Here is a 26181-nt window from a genome sequence, read left to right on the forward strand (position 1 = left end):
ATTGTTAGTGAAAGTGCCCTACAGCGTCCGTAGCAATGGCCATTATGAACCCATTTATTCAGGTACAAGGAAGCCTATGCCCAAAAGAGGTTCCCCAGATAGGAACTTTGGGCCAATCAGACAATGCCCTAATCGGAATGTCCGTAGCCAACACAGACCCAGGAAATAGAATGCCGGCCAATGCCCGCAATGAGCTCACTAGTAATGGGACAGTTCGGACGCTATACAGAAGTGGAACGATTCAGCTAACTCAAAGAGAAAGAAGCCAAAGTACCTCACTAGCGTATTGAGACGAGGCTACCTAGGGAAGAAGTAAATAGTACAAACACTGTAAATATATCAGTAAATGTTAATAGAGTGGTGTGTCTAAAAATGAAGAACATTATCAATGGCTGTTAATAAAGCTCCTGTTTGTACTGTAAAAATTTCTGGCGCCCTTCATTATTCCATCAGTATATCTCCGGCCTGCCTGCGCTGATCCAGCACCCTGACAAAGGTAAGAGAGACTGAGAAAAGCCATGTATATAGTCAACTGATGTAAACTTCTTAAGAGCCGGGCGAGGACGGTTACACTTCAGTGATATAATTTGGACAAACTTGATTAACATTTCTGTTAGTGGAAACGCAATTCCTATTTGCTGGTTGATTTTATTGGTAGTTGTGTTGGGCTCTGGCTAAAAAAAATCGTAACTTTTATAACCGGTGCTAGGTTACAGAAAGCTGCATAACACCCAGGCATTTTCGAATCATTCTCACAGTGTACATTTGCTTTCATGTAATAGTTTTTTATTCCAGCCTCACCAGCGAAATTCTGAAAACATAAAACAAGCCAACGATCTTTGACCTAAAGGTGTCACCACCTGGGAACCAAAGAGAAAAATTCCATCTTCCACACACTGTGCAAGAGGAATAGAAACTTCAGCGTACGGGGTCACTGCACAGCGCTCCTGTGTTTGTTATGATAACACTTTCGGTCACTTTATCACAGGCAGCCTGTGCATTTGTTTTCAGCGAGTGCCTCTGTGTGATTAATGAGACTCCAATTCTCCCCCACCTCTTGCCCTCCGCTGCACAACAAGCTTCACATTCAGCGAGAAGGTCCCAATTAGTTTGAAAGCACTTGTGGGTTTTTCTTCTAGTTCACGCTGAGTGTCAGCTGCCCGGCGAGAGGCTACATTCTGTTCCTCGGGCGCCATATAAGATCTCATAAAGTCTATTTACTGTAACGCACTTTTTGATCACAGGCATCTTTCTAAATATGTGGGGTTCTCCTTGTATGTCCTTGTATGTCTTAAGCATGTATTCATTATTGTAATTACAGTACTGGTGTGGCGTGACAACAAAGTGACCAACTCAAGATGTGCTGGCATTTTAGCATTCTTCGTGTACACATATGTAGCACACAAGTCTCGTGGTATTAATAAAAGATTCATACTTTATTCAAGTCAATGTTTTGGTGTTCCTTTCACACCTCCGTGTCTATCAAGTCCTGATGAAGGTGTGAAAGGAACACCAAAACGTTGACCTGAATACAGTAAGAAACTTTTATTAATACAAATGAGACTGGTACTGTATGCTACATCTGTGTACATGTAGATATGAGAGCAGCTGCGGCACTTGCTGATGCAGGCACACAGACACTGCTACTGGAGCCGGGGAGCATTTATTTTGAGTAAGGTATGTACCACTTGCAACTTTGTTTGTGGGATTTGGGCATTAGCAATTAGATAAATAAGTTAATAAAGAACATTAAATGACATGTCTGACCATGGTGAAAGAACTGTATCAATCTTCCATGAGACACTGTGCCTTGCCGGTAGATGCACCTTAATAATAGCATGTTGTTGCATAGCGCTGCTAGTTTTACGTAGCACTTTACAGAGACATTTTGCAGGCACAGTTCCCTGCCCCGTGGAGCTTACAATCTATGTTTGGCTGTAATATACCTAGTGCATGTGTGTTTAATACATTTCAGTCTTTTTCTCGTAAGCGTGCGGCATGTCTGCTAAATATCCATAAGTTTGCTCTGGAATTAAACAAGACAAAAAGGGAGCATGTAGGAGAAATTCCGTCCCAGGCAGCGTCTCCGGTATAAATAAAGATACTGCACAGATGCAGCGGCCGTTATCCGAACATTTCACGATTTGTATTCCTGGGCATACCCAGGTTGTGCCGCATGATTTCTTCAATCTTTCCCGCGCTAAGACGCGTGTTTACTAGTGCCGGCGCTGGCACATTGCTTGATTGGGATAGGTGTGACTGGCGGCATTCACAGAAGAATAACGAGTGAATGCCGCGTGGAATACAGCACGAAAACGGCTTCGTGAAATATTCGGATAACGGCCGCTGCACCTGTACCTTCTCATTCATTTCACAAGCTCACTCATTCTTTGGGATGGAAATAACCAACAGCTACCAACTATGCTACTGAACCAGCACAACTTATAAATGCAGCAGGGATGTCACCATTCATTCGTTGCACAGGTTATGCTGACAGTGCAACAGGAAACTCTCAACGACTTACTCTTTGCTAATGATATGGTGCTCTAACATAAAGATATAAAATAGAAATACGTCCAGCATTCCAATAAAACAATAGTGATCCTCCTAGTCGATGGGAGCCTGGAGGTAGAACACGATGCGTCAGTACATCTTGGAAATTTGTCTCTGGAAAGCGCTTTTCATTTTTTGCCAACTGTGGTCTCTCTGTAGTGATAGTCCTCTATTTCAGGCTCTGCTTCCCAACCAGATCAATTCACGGTACCAACAGCTAAGCTCTTCTTCTTAAGTAGTCCCATGAACGCAAGTTAAATGGACTTGAGAAACATCTGCTCATACGTCTCCCATTTTCGGCTATGTCTGTGCTAGTGTCATAAATAAATGATAAGGAATTTTAATTGTTATTATGTTCTTGGCTTTGATGTTGATTGTCTCTATGCAATTCTTGAACAACAGACGAATGGCTGCTTATAACAAGCAAGCTATTCTCATCCTCAAGGGGGGGAGATTTAACGCCCGTTGTAAATTTCAGAGTGGTTTCCTTCTACTGCTGAAGTGCAGTTCCCATCTGGTGCACAATTTAGAAGGATCTCTGAACAAAATATACAAAGCACACCATGGGCAATACAGTATATATACACCATTTTAGTATGGTCATAGTTGGTAACAATTCAGTTCTTAGGCTAGGTGGGAGCAGCACAGATACTGCTGTAGTTGACTCTCTGGGCAAGAGGAATGTAGTACGGACGTAGCTTCATCGGAAATAGCAGTGGTTGAGGTGGAGTTAAGGCCACCATGTTGGGCACCAGTACAGATGTAAGGTGACCTTGAACAGGTGAGTAATACCTCAATGGTAGGTCTGCGATGGGTGACTTCCTGGACTGCAAACTGAAATCCTATGGTATGAAAAAAAAAAAAAATCAGGATTAAACAAAACGATAGGAAAACGGAAAAAAATTGCGACGCGCCACCACTCAATATTCCAAAAATATAAAAGGTTTAATAGACCATGTGAAAACGAATGACCTACATGTTTCGCGCTAAGCGCTTTAGAAACATGTAGCTTGTTCGTTTTCACATGATCCATTTAAATATATACATGATCTATTTTTTCAGTTTTCCTGCATTTGTCACTCGGCGGATTCGCACACCGAGGATTCCTGCTACAATGTCAAACCTTATCGAATGAAGGACATGCCAGAGCAGCAACAAGTGCGTTACATAGTTTAATTGAGTAGATTGTTTGCATGAACTAAGGGGGGCAAAGCCTTTATATTCAAGGAGGTTGAGAAGAAATGTTTGTGCTATCCTCCTGGAGGTGTATGCTCTATTGAGAGAAAATCCAGGTAGCCGTTATCTTCATGCAAAACCAGCCCCATATCCTTTTGCTTGTTATGGTTCTTATGCTGTGTTTGGATAATTTAAAGGAACACTCTCTCAATTAATTACTAAGAAGATCTCATTAAGAAAAGTTGTTTGTACACTTTTTCTGGTGTTGTTAGAACACTCTTGAGCTCCAGATACCCTTTTCTGGACTTTCACTGAAACAAAACGACATACAATAATCTAAGAACAACAACTTGAAAGAGATCAAGGGTCTGCTGTAACTTTTCCTCTTGTTCTTCTTCACATCCATACCTACTCCCTCAAGATATGTCCAAACTAACCATTTTCTATCATAGTTACACAGTTAGATTGTAAATGAGGTAAAAAAAAGATATATGTCCATTGAGTTCAACCTACATTAAATCTAGAAGATAGATATTTATCCTATATTTGTATTTACAGTATTTTGAACCAGTGGAAGGCAAACAAAAAACCCCAAGTGAAACATTATCCAGTGATGTTTTATAAGAAGAAACAATTAATTCCTTCCTGACTTCAGTAACAGCAATCAGATCACGGGAATAGTATGATGGTGATGGTCAGACGACCATAAGCCTCAGAGTGAATCTATTTGAGCTACATTGACTCAAGATCTTCTTACCATGACATCTGGCTTTGGTGCAGGGACCATGTCTATTGCGGTAAGATGCTGCAGGCCTCCAAAATTACCAAGTTTTTCATATTTTCTCCATTTTGCCCGTCGATTCTGAAACCAAATCTGGATTTATTGGGAAAATAAAATAAAAATGAACAGAGATGAAAACATAAAAAAAAAACACAATTGTTTATAGGTTTAAGATTCATATTGGTCCTCAAAGTGCAGTTTTGTTGATGTTTGTGATGCCTTTTAATAAAGTAACTTGGGAGAGTTTTTAAACTGTAGTTATACACAAGTGTTCCATGTCCTACAAACTCTTCACCGCTAAAAAATTACTCTCACGTTCTTCAAAACATAGACAGCACCTATGTTATTCCATTAAAAGATTTGTCACAGTGTATCTTGTGGAACCTTTTAATGAACCAACATGAGATTTCATCCTAGATTAAATTATATATTAATATGAAATATTTTAGGCGAATTACTGTATATACAGAAATTTCGAATCCTTACAGCTATCTTCTTCACATGCCCATATGTGAGGGTTGGAAAGCTATGTACACTATAATACAGTCTTTTTCAACCAGGGTTCCTAGGAACCCTTGGGTTCCCCAGGCATCACTAAAGGGTTCCCTGCAATTTTCAGGTCATTTGAAAATTGTACCAAATACAGAAGAATTTACAATGAATCTGATCTCAGATGTGCTATTAGAGAGGGTTGGTGTTCCTTACAATAAATCCGATCTCAGGCGCGCTATTAGAGGCGGTTGGGGTTCCTCAGAATTTCACATAGGGTTCCTTAACCGAAAAAAGGTTGGAAACCACTGAGCTAAATGAATAACAAATGCTGCAGAAATGATTAAGGATGCGTTACAAAGTATCACTTGGGAAACTCCCAACAGGGAACTTTTACCATTAAGATTCTTAAAGATATCATTTTATATCATTGACGTTGGTAGGTAATAAGGATTAAAAAAAAACAAAAAAAAACGAGTGTAAATGCAACACAGGAACAATTTTTGGACTGCCCATGGCCACACCTGTGATAGAAAGAAAGGAATGTGAACAGAGCAGATCCCAGGATATACAGTGTGATTTGCAATAAGCATAAAAATCATTTATTGAGCAAAGAAGGGAGGAGAAGCTTGTTTGTTAAAGAATAAAAAAATGCATGTATAGGATGTGCGCATGCGTTGGGAACAGTATGAGCAGCGAATAACATTTCCTAAAGCATAGTCCAAAGTGCCTTTCTCTAAACAATAGGCTTGGAAGGTACTAGACCATGTTATTAAGAGTTATGTTGTTACAACCTGGGCAAGAAGCAGCAAGGAATTGAGTTCTCCATGAATCATACAAAAAAAATTGGAGCAGCTTGCTCATTACAGCACACCTCATTTACCACCCGAGATCACCCACCAGACGTATGTTCACTGTGCCCAGGTGTTAAAAAGTATCTGAGATGCTTTCATTTTCAGACTAGGCTCAAGCTCCCTACTGCGCTCGACTTGAAATATAACACAGAGAGCTTACAGTCCAATTTCAGTGCTTGATGTCTCTCTAAACGTCGCAGGGAGCTGAAATTTGGACTCAACACTACAGCATTCCTCACAAAATAATGCAAACATGTGCAGTCTTTCCTGGGACCAAAGTGGACTAATGCAAAGGCTTGATGAATGTTATGTAGGTGATTGGCACATTAAAAACCCAAGACCAGTATAAGTATTTTGAAATCATGTTTAAACTCTGTGTTTCTGTGGTAACCAAATTCTTTGGATATTTTTAAAATATTTTCTTTTCCTAATTTATGAATTTATTTAGAGATATATTTCTGCAGGCAAGTTGTGAATTGCAACTTTTCACTCTGTTGTATTGTGTAATGCAGGGGTGTGCAAACTTCCTGCACTGCACCCCCTCCCACCCCCTCTCCTACTCGGTCGCGCCCCCCCCCTTACCTCCAAGTAACGTGACCCGCGGCGTCATTTGATGTCATGTCTCCATGGTAACGGGTGTCATGTGACACCATGTTGCCATGGAGACACGTGGACTGAAGCCGGTTAGTAAATTTACAGAAGCCTCACGCTCTCAGCGCCGGGCCTCTGTAACCGCCGCGGCCCCTCTATAAAGTCTTGCTCCCCCCCTGGCCCAGTTTGCGCACCGCTGGTGTAATGTACAATGATGCAGTCATTAGTTAAACATATAGAAGAACAGAACAACAAGTATCCTTGAAGCTCAGAATTGCACAATAAATATCAAAACCCATTTAATTTTCACAGGAGACAAGTATATAAAAGTTTCCGTTTAAAAGTGTCCAGAAGAAGACAATGACCCGTTTTGCCCGATTTATAAGATGAGGTTTTGTTCAATAGTTAAGTTGAAAAGTACATACTCACTTATAATCAGGCCCCGCCCACTTTGTGAGCCAACCGGCAGTCGGATGTATAAGGTAGGAAGATAAAACGGAGGAAGCTCCACCCTGGGGGCTTGAAGCAGCCATGTTGCTTGTGGCAGGAAGCTCAAACCGAGTGAGACAGGCACAGAGACAGGGAGAAAAACAGGAAGAAAAAACACAGAGAGACAGAGAGACAGAGAGAGACAGAGAGAGACAGAGAGAGACAGAGAGAGACAGAGAGAGACAGAGAGAGACAGACACACACACAGTGTGTGTGTGTGTGTGTGTGTGTGTGTGTGTGTGTGTGTGTGTGTGTGTGTGTGTGTGTGTGTGTGTGTGTGTGTGTGTGTGTGTGTGTGTGTGTGTGTGTGTGTAAATATTTTTCTTTCCAGCTACTACTGAAATGAAGGAGTCGCCACATATCCAGGGTCGCCCTATAATCGGGCACATATGGTACATGAATACGTTATTGAATGTGTTTCTTGTTGGCTGTCTCTTTATGGATATGAAATTCAAGCTTTTTACTGAATTCTTCACCCAGTAACCCGGTTCTGTGCACGAAACCAAGAAAAAGTGGGTTAAACACAGCAATTTTAAAAATAAATTTCGCCTCACAGCTGCAGAAAATGTAAGAAGCTTATTTGTAACACAGATCATTAAACAGGGAGGATTATTGTATCGCTGGCCTGGTGGGGTTTTTTCATGCTGAGAAGAATGAAGGATGAAGAAAGATGGAAACATTCCCTTAATAATATGAGTGTTGCTTAACTCTTTCCTAACCGATCCACATGGGACAAAGTCAGTGCAAAGTACTTTGATACGTTGATGCTGTGAGACACGGGATTAAAGGTCCCTATTCAGTATGCTGTGAAGCCATCTTCCCCTTGCTTGGGAATATATCAGCTCCAGAAAGTGGTGAAACCTTGCCCACAAGGGAAAGGCAGCTTCCTAGTATATTGAGTAATGACTTAAAGAATGACACTTTTGTATTTATTATTTTGTAACATAGGTTTGATGCAGGGGTCTCCGAAGCTGAACCCCATTCATTTCAGCTTTGGGGACCCCCTGCCTCCCGAGGCACAGACCTACAAAGGGGGGCGCCGGTATCTCTGCAAAGTTTAAAGCTCCCGCGTCATGTGGGACAATAGGAAACCGAACCTGATGATGTCACGCCTCGTATGACAGTGCGATGTCACGGCAGCGGGACGCCACTATGTCATGTTTCATGGTTGTGGGGGAAGAGCGCGGGGGTCTCTGTAAGCACAGGGCTCGGTGCACAGGCACCGACATCAAGCTTACGTGTCATGGCTCCCTCGTGGCCCGCTTGGCATTGGAGCTTTGAAACTCCGCCACTACATGAACGCTGGTAGCCGAGCGGAGCGGCTACCGGCACCCCCTATGTAGGTTTATATCTCTGGAAGCAGGGGGTCCCCCAGTGCTGAAATTAATGTGGTTCAGCTTTGGATACGCCCCTGCTTCAATCCTATGTAAACAAAATATGCAAACAAAATTGCATACTTGGATTGCCTCTTTAAAGCAGCAGTTTGCACAAGTCAATATTTGTATCCGCTCTCGCTCTCTCTTTACATTAGCAGATCTCTCCTTGTCTTTTCCAATGTTGTTTTTATTTTTAAATTATGATGCTCCGTTCAGGTGATTTAAGTGGTTTAAATATGAAGTGCCTGGGTCAGTGGTTTCCAACCTTTTTTGGCTAAGGAACCCAATGTGAAATTCTAACTAACCCTCTAATAATACAGTGTCTCAGATCAGGTGCTTTGTAAGGAACTGCAACCCTCTCTAATAGCGCGTCTCAGATCAGGTGCTTTGTAAGGAACCGCAACCCTCTCTAATAGCGCGTCTGAGATCAGATGCTTTGTAAGGAACCGCAACCTTCTCTAGTAGCGCGTCTGAGATCAGATGCATTGTAAGGAACCCCAACCCTCTCTAATAGTGTGTCTGAGATCAGATGCATTGTAAGGAACCCCAACCCTCTCTAATAGTGGGTTTGAGATCAGAAGCATTGTAAGGAACCCCAACCCTGTCTAATAGCGTGTCTGAGATCAGATGCATTGTAAGGAACCTCAACCCTCTCTAATAGCGCGTCTGAGATCAGAAGCATTGTAAACTCTTTTGCATTTGGTACAATTTTAAAATGACCTGAAAATTACAGGGAGCCCTTTAGGGTTTCCCGGGAACCCACCGTGGTTGAAAAACACTGGGTGGTTAAGCAAGATACTAACATATGAGTTAAACTCATAGGCATCTAGGGAGGATTGCTCCTCCTTTAAGTGTCCACTTAATGTCCCAATAACCTTCATACAAAGACCAAAAATACTTCTTTGCAAAAATGTTGCTACACCTCCTTTATGATTATTTCTTGTTACTTTGTTGAGCTAGAGCTGGCGACGTGCAGACTTTAAGAGTTCATTTATAGGCACTGTGAAGCTTTCGGAAGCCAGTTACCTGCACACGTGTTTCTGGGAGTTTGATCTTTGCAGCCAGATGGTCTCGTGTCTGGACATCTGGGTAATGCGTAAAGTGGAATATCCTCTCCAGCTCTTGGAGTTGCTCCATGGTGAAGGTGGTTCGGATCCTTCTCTTGCTCTTCTGGTCACCTGTAAGAGGTTAAAATGCTATGACGGGACATAATACATATCTGTATCCATGTATGTATATCTTTATTTATATATAAATATATAGCACCATGCAGGTACATAGCGCTTCACAGCAGTAATACACGTGATCTAATATTATAACACATAATGAGAATAAGCGCTTCAGACATAAAACATTAGGAAAATGAGTTCCTGCCCAGAAGAGCTTACAATCTAAGTATTTATTCATGTTATTTTATTTAATAATTATTTATAGGCTTGCATCCGAGGAAGGGATTTTTGTGCCCCAAAACATTGTGTGTGTCCCCCATCTCCTATACTGTATATGCAATAAACGTCCCCACGTGTCCCTTTGCACTAGATGTGTGCGTTTGGCGTCAATTTTTTCTGCATATGATATACTATATATATTATTTATATAAGCATATTACAGGGAGCTATTTACCAAAGTCTCCCAGCTGCAAATCTGGTCATTATTGTGCAAGAAATAGCTCTTGGATTATCAAAGAATGATTGAAAGATAGTCTGGCTCGGTTTTTATGCATTACACTAGTTTTAGAGCTGGGAAACTTTCATGCAGGACCTCCTAAGCCAGGAGTGACCAACTGCAGTCCTCAAGGGCCACCTACAGGTCAGGTTTAAGGATATCCCTGCTTCAGCACAGGTGGCTTAATCAGTGGCTCAGTCATTATGACTGGAGTTCGCCACTCCTGAGCTAAGCGTTGCAGTGTCGTTCTGCTTCAATAAAAGGTTGAGCTCAGTGGACATGTATGTATGTACGGCATGTCACAATGTTGCTTATGTATCTGTTTCGCTGCAGAGTTGAGGCTAATGCATTGCAGTGTTGGACTGTACAGGTGGGCCACTTAACACTCAGCGTGACAGGTACTTTCCCCCAACAAATGAGGGTTACAATGTCACACTTTTATAAACAGCAAGCGTTTTCTTGCGCTCACAGTACAAACGATCCTAAGCCCTCAAAATAATAATAAACTTTGGGTGGTTGTTGAAATAAGGGCTATATACATGACACAGGCCTTTTCTTATTCTCCGAAAACCCCATGGATTAGTTTCAGAACTGCCGGCTGTATTAAAGCATGATCAAGCTGAAAGCAGAGTAACGCCGCTATTCTGTGCTCGCTGATGCACTCCGGATGTAATGAGCTGTCCATAGGAAAAAATATCAGAGGGATTTCACGGTGGGAATATGTGCACTGAAGACATTAATTGGAAAAAAAATGCTCTCCCTGCAGACTGAGGAGTTTATCTTTAAGACAATTCTGAATGTGATGTTTTAATCGAGTGTGTAGCAACCAGTTTGTACCCAGACCATGTGTGAGTGAGAATTCCTCCATATGGAGCAGCGAAGACTCCGATGGAATTTTCACCTCCGGGAATTCTTATTTTTAGTGCATACCAGCTTTCCCTTTCACGGCTAGGATTGCCAGTAACAGATTGCAGTGAAAGGGTTCAACTGGATAATTATTATTTACATTTTTAAACAGAGACCACGGTAAGACTCAGAAAGGTATTTTGTTTAATGTTAAAAAAAATAAATCATACTTTAGCTTGGAAAGATCTAGAATGTAATTACTAACATGTTCCTCTGAAATTGGAACACAGACTGTCTGTTCTAAAAAAAAAAAGGTCTGGGAGTAGGACTGAAATGTTGAACCAGTTCTTTATAAACTCAGTCATCATGTTGACCAGTCCATGAGAATGCGCTCTCTTACTTTCCTGTATGAACGAGCTGGAGAATGTAGTCCTGCTTTAGACAGCACCCGTGGCGTATACTGGAGAGCGAGAGGACTCCTCCTACAGAAATGTGTTCTATGATTAAAGCAGATATTCTTAACACATATCTTTATTAATCTGTTATAAGACTGGTTGGAGATTCTACTTACAAGGAGGGCTGCCTCGCATAGGATCAATGCGCTCTGTCTCAGCTTCTTGCTGTGTGTCTACTTGTGCGTGCTTGTCCTTATTTACATCACAGGATGAAGTCAGCGCAGCCTCCCCGACCCTTACACAGGGAGATGCTGGCCTGGGAGATGTGTCGCCTGGTGAAATTGGAACTGCTGAAACCCGTGATGTCCCCTCTGGAGCTTGTCTTTCTGGAACACACTGAAATATAGAATCTAACAAGAAAACCACATTTGGTCAATTTAAATAGTTTTTTTTATTCACCACCCCAAAAGAGAGTCACTTAATTGAAGTGCTGAGCATCCCTGATTAATGAGGACCATGTGCCCCTAATATGACCCAAAGTAAAAACAACAAAAGAAATTAAAAATACAATATTTGAATCTAAATAAAATCTTTAGAACATTACCAGGCCAAAAAGAGCTCTTAACAAAAGTTACAAATACATGATATCTCATTAAAATAACTGAGTCCTGTGACTATTCTCTGGCTCAGAAGTTCTCCATCTTTTTCTGAGCAGGAGTACCCCTGAGGGATTTTTGAAATTTCGGGGCACCCTGCTCTTCAGACCTCACTTATCTGTTCCTTACTTACACGCATACACAGTCACCCTCCTTTTCACACACACCCACCAGACTCACTCACCCTCTTCTTACACACTCGACATTCACCCTCATACATCATACTCACCCTTTTAAGTAACACACACTCAACACTCATCCCCCTTCTCACAGAGCACACTCAGCATCTTTCTTAATCATAATCACTACATTCACCCCCATTCTCTGACTTACAGTACACCACACACCTTCCCCAATCCCACAAAAAGCATGTGCCTCCCTCATTCCTCCACCCCACACAAAGCCACCACTCCTTGCCTCTTCCCTGCCACCTTCCCCACACACTTCAAACATGTCAGCTGCTTAGCGGGCCGCATACTGCGCTGTCTGGAGATGGAGAGGCTCCTCTCTATCTCCTCTGTGCCGGGCTGAGAGAGGAGAGACAGATAGCAACGTCTAAGGCCTCGTCCAGGGTGACGCTGAGCGGGCGCTCACGCTCGCGCTGGCCACGATGAAACATATTGCTGCAATGTGTGTAGCCAGCGCGAGTGAGCACCTGCGCATGCAAGGCGCTTAGCTGCTTGCCGAAGCAAGCAAATTTGAATTTGTTGCTCGGTGGCGCGTCACATGAGTAGTTCGCCCATTATGGGCAAACCAGCTCCATTACATCATGGCCCTGCCCCCCCCGGCTAAGCAGAGCGTGTGACGTCACCGCGCTCGCTCCCTGCCTGGCCGCAGCCTAACATCTCCAGGCATCACTGGAGGTGCCCTCTGATCAACCATCTGCTTTCCCCAGAGCCGCGGCACCCTTGGCAGAAAATCGCAACACGACAGGGCTGTCCGATACCCGGGTTTGGAAACACTGCTCTAACTCTTCCAATTGACACTCTCCAGATTGCAAGCAGCTAAGAGATGTGCAAACTTGATCCCTTTCAGATTGCACACTGTTCGCATCTATCTATCTATCTATATCTATCTATATATATATATTTAAAAAAACGCACATTTTTCTGAAAATTATGTTAAAAATACCAAGGTCCCATGATGAATGTGACATGCACATTGGCCAGGTGACCGTGCAAAAAAAAGTTTTTTTAGGAATCATGGTGGTTTGCATATCTGTACAAGCAGCTGATGCACAAGAGACACTGGCGTTCAATGCTACATGTGTTTCTATTTCCTTAGAACAGGTGCAAAACGCCATCATATTACAAAAGCAAGCGACTTTAAAAAAAAAAAAAAAAACTTCATTGCTTTCTATACAAATTTGGCACAATTTTGGGGGGCTGTACAGGCATACCCCGGTTTAAGGACACTCACTTTAAGCACACTCGCGAGTAAGTACATATCGCCCAATAGGCAAACAGCAGCTCACGCATGCGCCTGTCAGCACGTCCTGAACAGCAATACTGGCTCCCTACCTGTGCCGAAGCTGTGTGCAAGCGGGGAGACTATAGAGCCTGTTACACGCGCGTTATTTACATCAGTTATACACGTATATGACGATTGCAGTACAATACAAACATTGATACGTGGAAAAAAGGTAGTGCTTCACTTTAAGTACATTTTCGCTTTACATACATGCTCCGGTCCCATTGCGTACGTTAATGCGGGGTATGCCTGTATTATGCCAGATTTGGGGGACATTTGCAATAACCCCAACTGTCAATTAAGCTTTTTCTTGATACATTTTGTGCAGTTTGTGTGTGTACAGTAGGGGTGGACAATTCCAGTCCCTCAGGGCCACCAACAGGTCAGGTTTTCAGGATATCCCTGCACAGGTGGCTCATTCAGTGGCGCTGTCGAAGACTGAGCCACTGATTGAGCCTGTGTGTTGAAGCTGGGACTGATTGAGCTACCTGTGCTAAAGCAGGGATATCCTAAAAATCTGACTTGTTGGTGGCCCTTGAGCACTGGAGTTGCACACCCCTGGTGTACTGTATTATGCCGGACCAGGGGGACAGACATAAATCCCGCACGTGTCAATGAAAAGCTAAAACTACCTTGAAAGGCTTTGCAACTCTGTGTCAATGTACCAATGTACTTTGCCAAACTCTTTGTCCTCCTCTTCGTGCAATGTCAACGGGAGAAAAGATCCATATTATATACTGTATTATAAAGGGATTTAAGCATTTCTGTGTGTATTTCTCCATCATTTTGCTCACTTTTTTGCGTCAAAATCTCTGCCAGGTCATAAATAGAGCAAATTTGTTAGGCGAAATTGGATCAGCAGCACATCGGCCGGTTCCTTGGGTTCCGTGGATTTAAGCGGATCAATGTCAAAATGGGCGTGTGGCAGGACGGCCTCGCGGCAGGGTCAGTAAGACGCTGTGTAAAGTTTTAATTGTAGTGGTTTATTAACCACAAACAAATAAACATAATGGGTACTGTCCCTCTAAATCATAATAAAACATAGGAAATGAACACCTATTCCCTTTAGGGAAAGCTAACTACACCATAGCTTTCGCCCTAACTAACTGCATGGCCAGCTAAGCTGGTTCCCATGCCAAAACATGCCCTGGCATATAGAACAAGGTAACACAGTATCTGCATACAACAATAAAGTGTTTTTGCTTATCTGTCAGTCCTTGTCTTTATCCTGGGTGTGGTTCCCAGTTGGAGCCGCAGGCCTGCTTCTTTCAGTCCTAGGGTCCATAACAGCCAGAGTCTCCCCAGCTGGGAGAACTTTCACTTTCCCCCCTCTCTGTGGAGTAAAGCAGTCTCTCTGTATAGCAGCTTCCTGTGTCTTTTAAAACACTTGTTTCACTGCGGAGCCCAGCCCCTGATTAATCAGTTTTCAGCTGCTGCTCTTTCTCTGAGGAGATTAACGCTCTGTGGACTGGTTGCAGCGTCTCTCAATTCACTGTTCCAGCCTTATTACCGATACAGTCTGCGAATTCTGCCATCCATTGGCGGATTTGTAGAATGGAATCCACAGATTCATCAATCCGTTGGCGGATTGTATTCAATGGCGCATTTTGATGAATCCGCGCGGATTAGAACGGATCGAATACATTTGCTGATTTTACACCGCAAAGTGGAATTTAGGGGGAGGAATGCGAGAAACTCCGGAAAACGGATTTAGGTGGATTCGCCCATCTCTAGTCATAAATAGCGTACAGCAAATAATTCCAAAACCGGCTCTCCCCTGGCTTAACGCAAGTTCTTCTGGTCAACACCGCTCTCCCGGTGCAGGTTACTTATTGCTGCCTCCTGCAACTCTCATAAACCAGAAACACATATAAAAAGAAGCTGCATCGATGTGAGATGGTGTAAAAAATTCTATTTAAATGTGCGCAGAAAAATGTACCATTTTAACAAACCTCCCTTCGTCAGGTGGATAAAGACTTGGGACCCATGTTCTCATTTATGGACATTGGTAACTGCCCTCCTCACAGGTCCTCACCCCGCACAGGGAACATACTGTTCACATAACACAGATTATGTGACACACGTTGCGTACACCTCTCTGGAGAATGATCCCCGTCACGTTCAATTAATGTTTGGCTTTACGGTAGCACTGAGGGTCAGGAGGTGAATGCTGTCATTGCCTTTCTATTAAATGTCACACCTGCGGAAGAACTCCTGTAAACATGACTGAGTTTGACCCCGCTGTGATGGAAGGGTTAAAGGCAGAATGTATCAATGTAAATGATATGTATACATATGATGAAATCAACTGGAGGAGCCTTGTAAAAAGTATAGTTTTTAGTTGGACAGTTTTTCTTTATGAGACCAAAATGGAAATGACGAGAGAACTTTGTTAAAAAATAATGAACACTAACGATCCCACTACTGTACATTACAGCTCACGTGGATTTTAACTGCAATTTAAAGCGGGTACTTCCTGGTTGTGTAACCCTTTGGGTGCCCCAGAACGTATCTGCAACGTCATAGGCTCTGGCACTCCAGGGGACCCATCATGTATCGGCTATGCCATAGTCTACTCCACGGGTGCGCAAACTTCCGGCGCTGCGCCCCGCTGCCTGCTCTACCCCTGTATCATGCCCCCGTTTTCCTTTAATGCGGCGTCAAATTACATCATGTGATGTCACGTGACCCCGCGGCGTCATTTGACGCCATGTTGACGGGCGTCAAATGACGGCGCGGGGTCATGTGGCGTCAAATAAACCTGTGGCGTCATTTGATGCCGCGTTGCCATGGCGACATGCGGCCCTATGCTGGCTCAATTTAGCTACGTTGAGTTACAGAGGCCTCGCACTGTAACTGCCGCGCTCCCCCAACCGCTGTTGAGTTACAGAGACCTCTGTAACCGCCGCGCTCCCCCCCAAAAATCTCGCGCCCTCCTGTTCGCGAATCCCCGGTTTACTTGCTCGTTTTCATAGAGGAGATAGCGTTCTACGCTCTTACAGGAAGATAAATGACGTGATCTCGAGTCCCGGGGGGGCCTTGGCAGTCTGGTGCTGCTGTCGCTCTGACACTCAAAGGGCCCATATGAAGACAATTAAACCACCATCTTGATTCCCCTGGAAGAGACCGTACCTGGAACAACGAGATATCTGAAGCTGAAATAACTCAGCTCTGACAACTACAGCTTTATGAAAGTCTTATATTGAAAACGGAAATCTGAAGCTGTTCCATTGCGTCTGAAGTTGTAGCATCACTTTCTGTAATAACTCAGCATTGTATTAACTGTAGGCTTCTCAGGGAGGTGCTAGTTAGGCCTCGTTAAAGAAGTGTGTTTTGATATATTTTTGGGAAAGTGTGGATGTTGGTGGACAGTTTAATGGGGTAAGGTGTCCCACAACTATTCAACTTGGGGTGTGAAACAGTTGAAATAATGACCGATTTTTGCTGATATACAGTATATAACGCATATGTCAGCATATAACATGCATCATTTATTTCAGATACAATTCTTCTTTGAAAGCGTCTCACTACGAGTTGAATAGCTGTAGTATTTGAATGCTATAAAATGAAAGCGCGAGCTCACTACAACATACACCTTACTCTATCCCCCATTAAAATATCATATCAAATAGATAGATATGACGTGGAAGGTGCATAGAAATGACATGTTTTTTGCAGTGATAATTCTAAATGAATACGACAAAAAGTCCCGATTGTTGTCGCATCAAAGAGAATTGCTTCCATGTATGGGAGATTTGGTTTGGCAAAACTCGTAGTTTCATAAATAAGCGCATATGGCTATAAACATTGAAATTCCTGTTTAGCCAATGTTAAACGAATGATTACTTACAGTAGGCTAGAATGTAAGCTCTTTGAGGCAGGAAATTCTCTCACAACAAATTACTTTATATGTGACACACGTATCACAGTTTTGTATTATATCTGCCTCTTTAATGTCTTATTAACCTGCTAAGTAAAGTTTTGCATACTCCATGGTTTTTGAACACGGGTTCCCAGGCATCCCTAAAGGGTTTCCTGCAAATTTCAGGTCATTTGAAAATTGTACCAAAGACAGAAGTATTTACAATGCATCTGATCTCAGACACGGAATTAGAGAGTTGCATCTGATCTCCGATGTGCTATTAGAGAGGGTTGGGGTTCCTTACAATGCAGCTGATCCGAGACACGCTATTGAAGAGGGTTAGTGCTCCCTACAATGCATCTGATCTCAGACACAGAATTAGAGAGAATTTGGGGGATATTACAATGCACCTGATCTCAGCCGTACTATTAGTGTGGGTTGAGGTTCCTAACAATGTTTATGATCTCAGATGCGCTATTAGAGAGGGTTGGGGTTCCTTACAATGTTTATGATCTCAGATGCGCTATTAGAGAGGGTTGGGGTTCCTTACAATGCTTCTGATCTCAAACGCACTATTAGAGAGGGATTGGTTCCTTAGGATGCATCTGATCTCAGACACACTATTAGAGAGGGTTGGGGTTCCTTACAATGCTTCTGATCTCAGACGCGCTATGAGAGAGGGTTTGGGTTCCTTAGGATGCATCTGATCTCAGACATGCTATTAGAGAGGGTTGGGGTTTCTTACAATGCTTCTGATCTCAGACACGCTGTTAGAGAGGGTTAGGGTTCCTTATATGCATCTGATCTCAGACACGCTATTAGAGAGGGTTGGGGTTCCTTACAATGCTTCTGATCTCATATACACTATTAGAGAGGGTTGGGGTTCCACAGAAGTTCACAATATTATTACAGGGTTCCTTAACCAAAAAAAGGGTTGAACACTGCTGGTATACATAGATAGGGCTCTATAAATAAGATATAGAAAAATAAATAAGGTTACATGTACACACATAACATATCTTGAAAATAATGTAGATATATTAATTTATTTTCTTTTTCCTTTAAGAAAATATTTTGACTTTTTGTCTGTTATATTTTAGAAACTTTTAGTGAATTCTGTAATGCTTGTTAGTCTTAGGGCATTTGATGTTTGTACACGTTCTTTTATTACACTTGGTTTTGTTTTCCGGTAAAAATAATACAAGTTTTGCTGAGAAAAGGCATAGAGCAGCATTCGCCAAATAGTGGCAAACAGATTGTGCAATGTATGAAAATTCAACGAGAACATTTCCTGAGCGTATTCTCTAAGCCAGGGGAGCACAAACTTTTTTCCCTGTGTCCCCCCTGCTGGCAGATCCCCTCTCTCCGCGCCCCCCACCTCCCCCCTTTACCTTTGATCCGGCGGCGGCATGATGCCGCGTTGCCATGGCGACGCATGTAAGAAGCCACCGGAGCAAAGGTAAGTGAGGTTTACAGAGGCCTTTGGGAAGCGCGCGGGGCCTCCGTAAACCCCGCGCCCCCCGCAGAAAGTCTCGCACCCCCCATTTGTGCACCGCTGCTCTAAGCTATATTTACTGCCCAGTATATAAGTAAAAGGACACATTAAGAATATCATTACTTAGTATGCGCTCCTTCTGAATATGATTTGGTCACGATTAAATTTTAAAAAAATCTATAAGTGCATATATATATATATATATATATATATATATATATATATATATACTGTATATATATATATATATATATATATATATATATATATATATATATATATATATATACAGTATATATATAAAAGACACAAAAACAAGCCTGCCACTGACTTAAGAGTAAACCAAAAGAACCAAAAATCAGTAATATCGCCTATTAAATCAAAAGCTACTGATGGTGCTGGGGATAAAACATGAATGAGAAACAAAAAAAGAGGGAAAGAGAAACTATCCCACGAAAAGCACTCTGGTATACAAAATTATAACAAATTTATTAGGAACACATCACAAAACATACACATAAAAATAAGAGCTGAGAGTCTCTCCCTGTTGGCCGGCCGGTCTACAGAAGGGAGGACTAATTGGTGCCTCACCATTCTGATATTCATTATGTAATTTTGACTCCAATTGCCATTGATGTACTTTTTCTGGCTTTAGCTTAGCATTCACCCATTACCACAGGTTACAGTAGGTGTTTTTTCCATACTTGTAGGTACATGAGAGTCATTTTATTTTTATGTGTATGTTTTGTGATGTGTTCCTAATAAATTTGTTATAATTTTGTATACCAGAGTGCATTTCGTGGGACACTTTCTCTTTCCCTCTTTTTTTGTTTCTCATATATATATATATATATATATATATATATATATATATATATATACACACACACACACATTTTTATATATAGTATTTCATTCAATAAATAAGTAATTATATGTCATTACATATACCATTTATATAATTATTTTCTGTTCCCATCTGGGTTGTGTTATATAATGCATCTGTGATCCTACAAAGGCTGAATTTGCTCCTATGTTAAACTTTATATAAATAATTGGCCAGCTGGTGTTTCATTAATAAATTACTATTTCTATTGATATTCTTAGCAGTTACAATAACAATGTTTGATCTGGGCGGCATCTATTGAAAAAGCCCCAGTAATATCCTCTTAAATCCTTTACTAATAGCTGGGCGGCTCTTATTGCAGATCATGGTGCTTGTGATCGGTGCCTGAACTTTTCCCCTGTGTATTTTACATAGTTACATAGTGGATGAAGTTGAAAATAGACATACAGTATGTCCATCGAGTTCAACCCATGTTAAATTTAGACAACAGATTCTTGTTCTATATTTGTATTTCCAGTATTTTGATCCAGAGGCAGGCAAACGAAAAAAAAAAAAAACAGCGAAACATCATCCAATTATGTCTCATAAGGGGAAAAATAAATTCCTCCCTGACCCCAAATAATGGTAATCAGATTATTCCCTGGATAAAAATCCTTCCCTTGTATACTTATTTGGTATATCCCTGTATACCTTTCCTTTCTAAAAAGATGCCCAACCTTTTTTTGAACAAATCTATTGTATCTGCCATCACAGTCTCCATGGGTAATGAATCCCACATTGTAACTGCCCTTACTGTAAAGATCCCTTTCCTTTGTTGCTGGTGAAATCTCATTTCCTCCAACCTTAAGGGATGGCCCGAGTCCTTTGTACTGCCCGTGGGATGAATAGTTCTTTTGAAAGCTCATTGAATTATCCCTGAATATATTTGTATATAGTTATCATATCCCCTCCTTCACGCCTCTTTTATAATGTGAACAAATCTAACTTAACCAGCCTCTCCTCATGTCAGACCTTCCGTCCCCTTCATACATTTGGTGGCTCTTCTCTGCACTTTTTCTAGTTCCATAATGTCTTTGCAGGTCTTAATCCTCTATATCTCTGATGTACACTTCTGTTTTAAACAACATCCCTTCCATTGTTTTGGGGGCTCATGATATTCCCCCTAAAGACATGCAGCTCATCCAGTTACCGACACAGTATTACCAAGTCTGCTCCTCTTAGCAGCGCTGCCTTGGTTGGAAATGTAAGTGCAGAATGTTTTAACCCCTTCACTGCCAAAGCTTCCTAATATAAGGGATCCCTCTGAAACGCTGTTCTTTGATAAATCTGGTGCAACCGTTGCATTGGTTTTGTCCCAGTTTGGCCACCGGGATAAATTTAGCAATTAGGTTGATATCAGAGGAAATAACAGCTATATTTATCATACTATAAAACTAAGGGCGCTGCAAATCCAGGGGGAAAGTAGAGCAAATAAATAGCAGAAGGTTTATAAAAGGATAAGGTGCCATAGTCACAATGGGGTTTTGTGCTTTAATACTGTAAATATGGTGCAGTTTTTTGCTCCAGTTTTGCCCCATTTTTACAGCCAGGAGTCTTTGATACAGTACAAAGCACCTTAGAAGTTAAAAACAGATTTATTCAGATTGCTACAGGTAAGGATCACTGTAGAATGCAAAATACGTTTTCTTTTCTTTATAAACTGGCGTTAATCAATCATGCAATGTTTAATACATACTACTTTAATTAGAGACTTACACCTCGTTTAATTCTCTTTCATCAAGGATGAGTTGCAAAGCAGTTATTTATAATGCAGCTAACTACAAAAAAATACTTTTCCCATCTATATTTCTCTGAAACCTTGTTTATCGGGATTGTACTCTCCTGTATTGGAGCACAGTACCACTACTTTTTGCTGCGTACACTTGTCTCAATGTACTTACCTACAGCAAGCACAATAGGGGGTTTGAACTCCGTGGCTAATAATCCCTTAGTGTGACAGTGATCCGAGCCTAGCTTGTCTTTAACTTTACATTGAAAAGAGGGTTTCTTCAGAATTTCATCAATGGAATAGGACAAAGGTAGCTTTGGGTGTATCCCACAGCCTATAGACTGCGTCCCTTCCATAGCTCGGGATAAAGAAGAGGCTGTTACGGTTACGTATATAGCAGGAAACGCAAACCTTCCCTTGTTACAGTATGTAGCTGCACACTGGGCCTGTCCAACGACCATGGAATGACGACGAGAACTTTTCTGTCCAAAACCAGCTGTACATGACCCTCTCTCCTTAGAACAAGGTGTCTCTTGGACTTGCCTTCACATTGCCACACAAAAACCTTCTGACGTGTAATTCACACAGGCGCTGGCAAAGCTTTTATTATCCACATGCGAGAAGGATTCTCTTCCCAATGTAAGGATGGAACTGGAATGGCAAAGCCATATAGGGAAAAGGTTCAGTAGCGGTAGGTACTTGTCACGTTCAACTAAAAGTCTTCTTCACACATGCCACCAGGGCTCGGAAAGGGCAGGCAAACTCTATCGGTGTAAGGAGGCAAAATCCACCGGTTAAACCTCTGTCAGCAACGTGGAAGGAATTCCCCAAGGATACAGAAACTTCTTGATAAAAAGCTTGTCTTCCACATCTTCTTTCTTTGTGATAGTAAAGTGAGAACGACCAATCACGAAGAAATGTTTCGTCACGTGCAGAAAAAAAAAAGTGCTACTGAATGGGAGGCAAGTTTCTGCAGCAATGTCCCTTTAAGACAGTCACTGACTTGTGCAATATATCAGTACACAAGCCCTAAGTATTCAGAGCCCTGTCTGTTTAGCAACCTTAATATGCAGGACCAACTTAGAAAATAGGCTTATAGTACTGTATGTAGTGGATGCTTTGGTTACTCCACTTGTTCAAAGTATTTTATCCTATGACACGTCGCGGTGGCTCTATCCGGCTGACAGTTCCATCATCCTCAGTCCATAAAATGCATGCATGTGACAATTTGTTAGTCCTGATGTATGGTTAGCCGTAAAATGTTGAAAACAGCGCGTGGTTTTTAAGAGCGTCTTCCTGCGGCCTGCGTTTTGTTTTTTGCTTTTCTTAACCCTCCGTACTTGCGGTGTTCATGTTCTCCGGGTGCAGAGTTCACGTTTCTAGTACCTAATTCTTCTGGTTCTAATATGCCCAGGTATCTATCCTTTTCCTTCACATCTTTTCCTTATCCCTTGCGCTATAAAACCTGCTATATTTGACTGTGTATGATTACACTCTCATTCTCCCATCTGCTCTCTCTTCTTATTCCTTCCTTTCTTCCTCTCTCCCTCTGCTAGTCTCTTTTCTTCTTCTGTCGTTCCTGATCTCTTTTCCTCACTCTTCCGCTTCCTACAGTATGTCTCTTTTTCGCTTTTCTTTATCCCTCACCCTGCTTTTTAGTTACACATTCTTTTGTCTCCTGTTCTGTATTCTCACACTCTCTTTTTCACATTTGATCTTTTCTGGTTACTTTTGTCTCACCGCCATCCTCTCTTTTTACTCTCTGTCACCATACTTTTATTTTCTCTAAATGACTATCACTAGTCTCTCCCCCTTTCTCTCTCCCACTCTTTTAATATTATTTTCTCTGTCACTCTCTCCCCTTTCCTCTCCTGTCCTCCCTCTCCTTTCTGTCCTCCTCTCCCGCTCTCTCTGTCCCCCTCTCTCTCAGTGTTCCTCTGTCTGTGTGTGTGTGTGTTTCAGTGTTATCTGCCTGTTAGAATTATATTGACAAACCCTTCAGTGTTTGCTCAGGCCATCCTGTGCTGATATCCATGGTACAACCATTCAAAGATTACTGTGTAACCTGAATGCATTTAAATGTCCACATTAACCCCTGTGTTGCTGGAGAAGCCATTAATACATTGCTTTACAATACGATGCTGGTTCCTAGAGCAGCAAATGGTTAAACCGGGAAGTCTGTTTCCCCGATATTTCCACGAAAGCCAAACACAGGTGGCAGAAAGAGACGGGATAGACGGATATGAGGAAAGGGGTGGGAGTGATATACAGTGCCACATTTAATCATTGTACAAACTATTTAATTAACTGCACTTATTAATCATGCCTCTCTAAAATGCAAGATAGGCCAAGCAAACAACCTTGAATGCTGTTGATTTTAAAACAAAGGCAGGAATATTACAGCATTTTCCACCCTCTGTTCTTGCTGCCTAGTATATTTCAGAAGATCAAGGCTATGTTGGGAATCAAGGCTTTTTGTTGTCGTACTTTACTGCTGCAAGGGCTCATGGGAAGAGGGATTTGCATATGTTTTCGGTCACAAAGTTAGACCACATGCTGTTTTCAGATAAGACTAGATCATAAACATTTCACAAAACATGCCTTTTATTTTCTGCATTTGTGAAACCCTGCTATTTTCCTTGACTGTTTGAGAAAATGTGCTTTGTACTTTTCAGGCTTAAATACCCATTCTTACACTTACAGTTCAAAATGGCTTTTTTCCCCCCTTTTGAAATAACCGTTCCTTTCCCTTTTCATCCTAATCACAAGCTTTATCATCAAAGCGTCCGGCAATCTTTAATTGCAGGGGAATACTGAAGTAAAGAACAAATTTGAGTGACCTCTTAAGTTTGGCCACCATAATGACTTCTTCAACAAATAACTTTAAACTCAGCCGAAATCATCACACCCTCATTAAAAACAGTAACATTTCTTATGTTCTCTTTTACACTTAGGCTGTTGGACCTATATTTGAAAAGCTATTACATATACACGATATGTTAAAATGCAATAAAAGTGCTATACGCCAGAGCAGTAGCGCAAGAAGGGGGGGGTGCAAGGGTGTATGCACGTGACGACAGGTAAAAACTTTGCACCCCCAAAAAAGAATTTCTGGTTGCGCCCCTGTGTTAGAGTTCTTAAGACTTTATTTACTCAAGTGTTATATATGCTGCTTAGTGGGACTGATACTTTTTAATATGGAAACCGCTCCCCTAATCCCTCCCCATAACTTCTCTTATAACGTTCCCTATAACGCCTCCGACAACCGCTCCCGATAACTTCTCCCCATAACTGCTCCTATAACCACTCCCTATAACTCCTCTCCATCTGCTTTTATAAGCATTCCCTATACCACCTCCCCATAACTCCCCATACCTACTCATCTAATGCAGTTTATAATCACTACCTATAACTCCTCTCTTATATACAGCTGCTACTACTCCCTGTAACTCGTTTCCTAACTACTCCTATAATCACTGGTAGGAGCAGTTAGGGAGAGGAGTTAGACACCTCCCATAATTGCTCCCTGTGACTCCTCCCATAACTGCTCCCCGAGACACCTCCCCTAACTGCACCCTGTGACTCCTCCCCTAATTGCACCCTGTGACTCCTCCCCTAACTGCACCCTGTGACTCCTCCCCTAATTGCTCCCTGTGACTCCTCCCCTAATTGCTCCCTGTGACTCCTCCCCTAATTGCTCCCTGGAACTCCTCCCATAATAGCTCCTTGTGACTCCTCCCCTAACTGCTGCTATAACTTCTCCCCAAATCGCTACCTGACAGTGGCAGAGCAAAGTTCATGAAAGTCTCTTGGTAGGTGGCACAAAGAGATGCAACATGAAATTGACCTTCTTAGTGTCAACGTAACCTCATCACCCTAATGCCCATTTATTATACATCCACCACTGGGATTCATTCATTTTATGATAAAATGGCAAAGAATAATGTCACATGGATATTTACTAGGAGACTTTCAATCATTATTGGGTTTTAATCACATGCAAATTACATCATCAATATTTTACTGTTGTATTTTGAAGTCTGAAAAGTAATGCATTGCTGGCTTCTCTGGTTGCAAAAGGGTTAACATAAAGCATTCCAGTAGCTACAGGGTTAACAAGAGGAGAGGTTTCCCATAACCCTTTGCTTCTAATATGTTTAATATCACTTTCACGTGTTTTTATCACCCTAGTACTTCAGATCTTATATTTCATGGAGTTAAACGCCAGCTCGGCTATCTTTCGCTCACTTCCAATTACCTCTCCACTCTGTGGCTCATTTGCTGCTCACTCTGTGAATAATTAAGAAAGGAATTTTTAATAACTGTATAGAAGCTAATTAATTTATCGAGATTTCCCCACCCCCAGTCTACTCCTGCCCTGCAGTGCTGCCTTACAAACACCAGGGGGAGCTGTGTGCTCAGACCCTCTAACTAACATACTGTATAGGTTTTCATGCATAATAGGGACAAAGTAAGTGTCACCTCTCCCCTTCTGATCAAAATGCAGCCCCAATTAGCACCATGAAGTGCAGATGCAATCGCCCATGTAGCACCTTACCTGCTATTTTAATGTTTGTTTGTTTTTTGCATACGTTCAGAGAAGTTAAATAGATTTACAAAAGGAAGCTGAAAAGTCATACTCCGGGAACGTTTGCAAGCTAACGAATGCTGGAGCGATTCCAAAGCTGATGTGATGAGGACAGAGCTAAGCAGTTCCTACAAAACTCACATTGGAATATGTCGCCTGGAAAAAAGTTCCAGTGAAAGCATTTTGTTAACACACTGGATGAGTTTATGTAGAACTGTGACAAAAAAAAAACACAAAGAAGTTTGGCTGTGCGCTCGGCCACTGTACTCGTGAGAGGTAA

General features: G+C 41.9%; 1 protein-coding gene across 3 annotated transcripts; it reads right to left on the reverse strand.

Moving 5' to 3' along the window:
• Positions 1–574: 574 nt before the first annotated feature.
• On the reverse strand, positions 575–23483 carry ISX (intestine specific homeobox). 3 transcript variants are annotated; one of them, XM_075602519.1, is made up of 5 exons: positions 21486–23477; positions 11392–11625; positions 9336–9487; positions 4487–4603; positions 577–3395 (listed from the first exon to the last, which is right to left on the reverse strand). In XM_075602519.1, exons 1-5 carry the CDS (start codon positions 21772–21774, stop codon positions 3183–3185), a joined length of 1005 nt encoding a protein of 334 aa, XP_075458634.1. In that variant the 5' UTR covers positions 21775–23477; the 3' UTR covers positions 577–3182. The 3 variants fall into 3 exon arrangements, with proteins under 3 accessions (XP_075458635.1, XP_075458634.1, XP_075458636.1); XM_075602521.1 differs by lacking the exon at positions 21486–23477 and adding an exon at positions 13974–14633; XM_075602520.1 differs by lacking the exon at positions 11392–11625 and having other exon boundaries at positions 575–3395; positions 21486–23483.
• Positions 23484–26181: the final 2698 nt, after the last annotated feature.

The sequence above is a fragment of the Ascaphus truei genome, chromosome 5 (assembly GCF_040206685.1).
Source record: "Ascaphus truei isolate aAscTru1 chromosome 5, aAscTru1.hap1, whole genome shotgun sequence".
Taxonomy (NCBI): Eukaryota; Metazoa; Chordata; class Amphibia; order Anura; family Ascaphidae; genus Ascaphus; species Ascaphus truei.

What these genes read in the sequence shown, in the direction of transcription:
- ISX (XM_075602519.1), bottom strand. Translation starts at nt 21,774, where the DNA reads ATGGTCGTTGGACAGGCCCAGTGTGCAGCTACATACTGTAACAAGGGA. An exon ending in TATGCGAGGCAGCCCTCCTT is followed by an intron (nt 9,488 to 11,391) that starts GTAAGTAGAATC and finishes AACCTCTTACAG; the next exon opens with GTGACCAGAAGAGCAAGAGA. An exon ending in CACCAAAGCCAGATGTCATG is followed by an intron (nt 3,396 to 4,486) that starts GTAAGAAGATCT and finishes TTCATACCATAG; the next exon opens with GATTTCAGTTTGCAGTCCAG.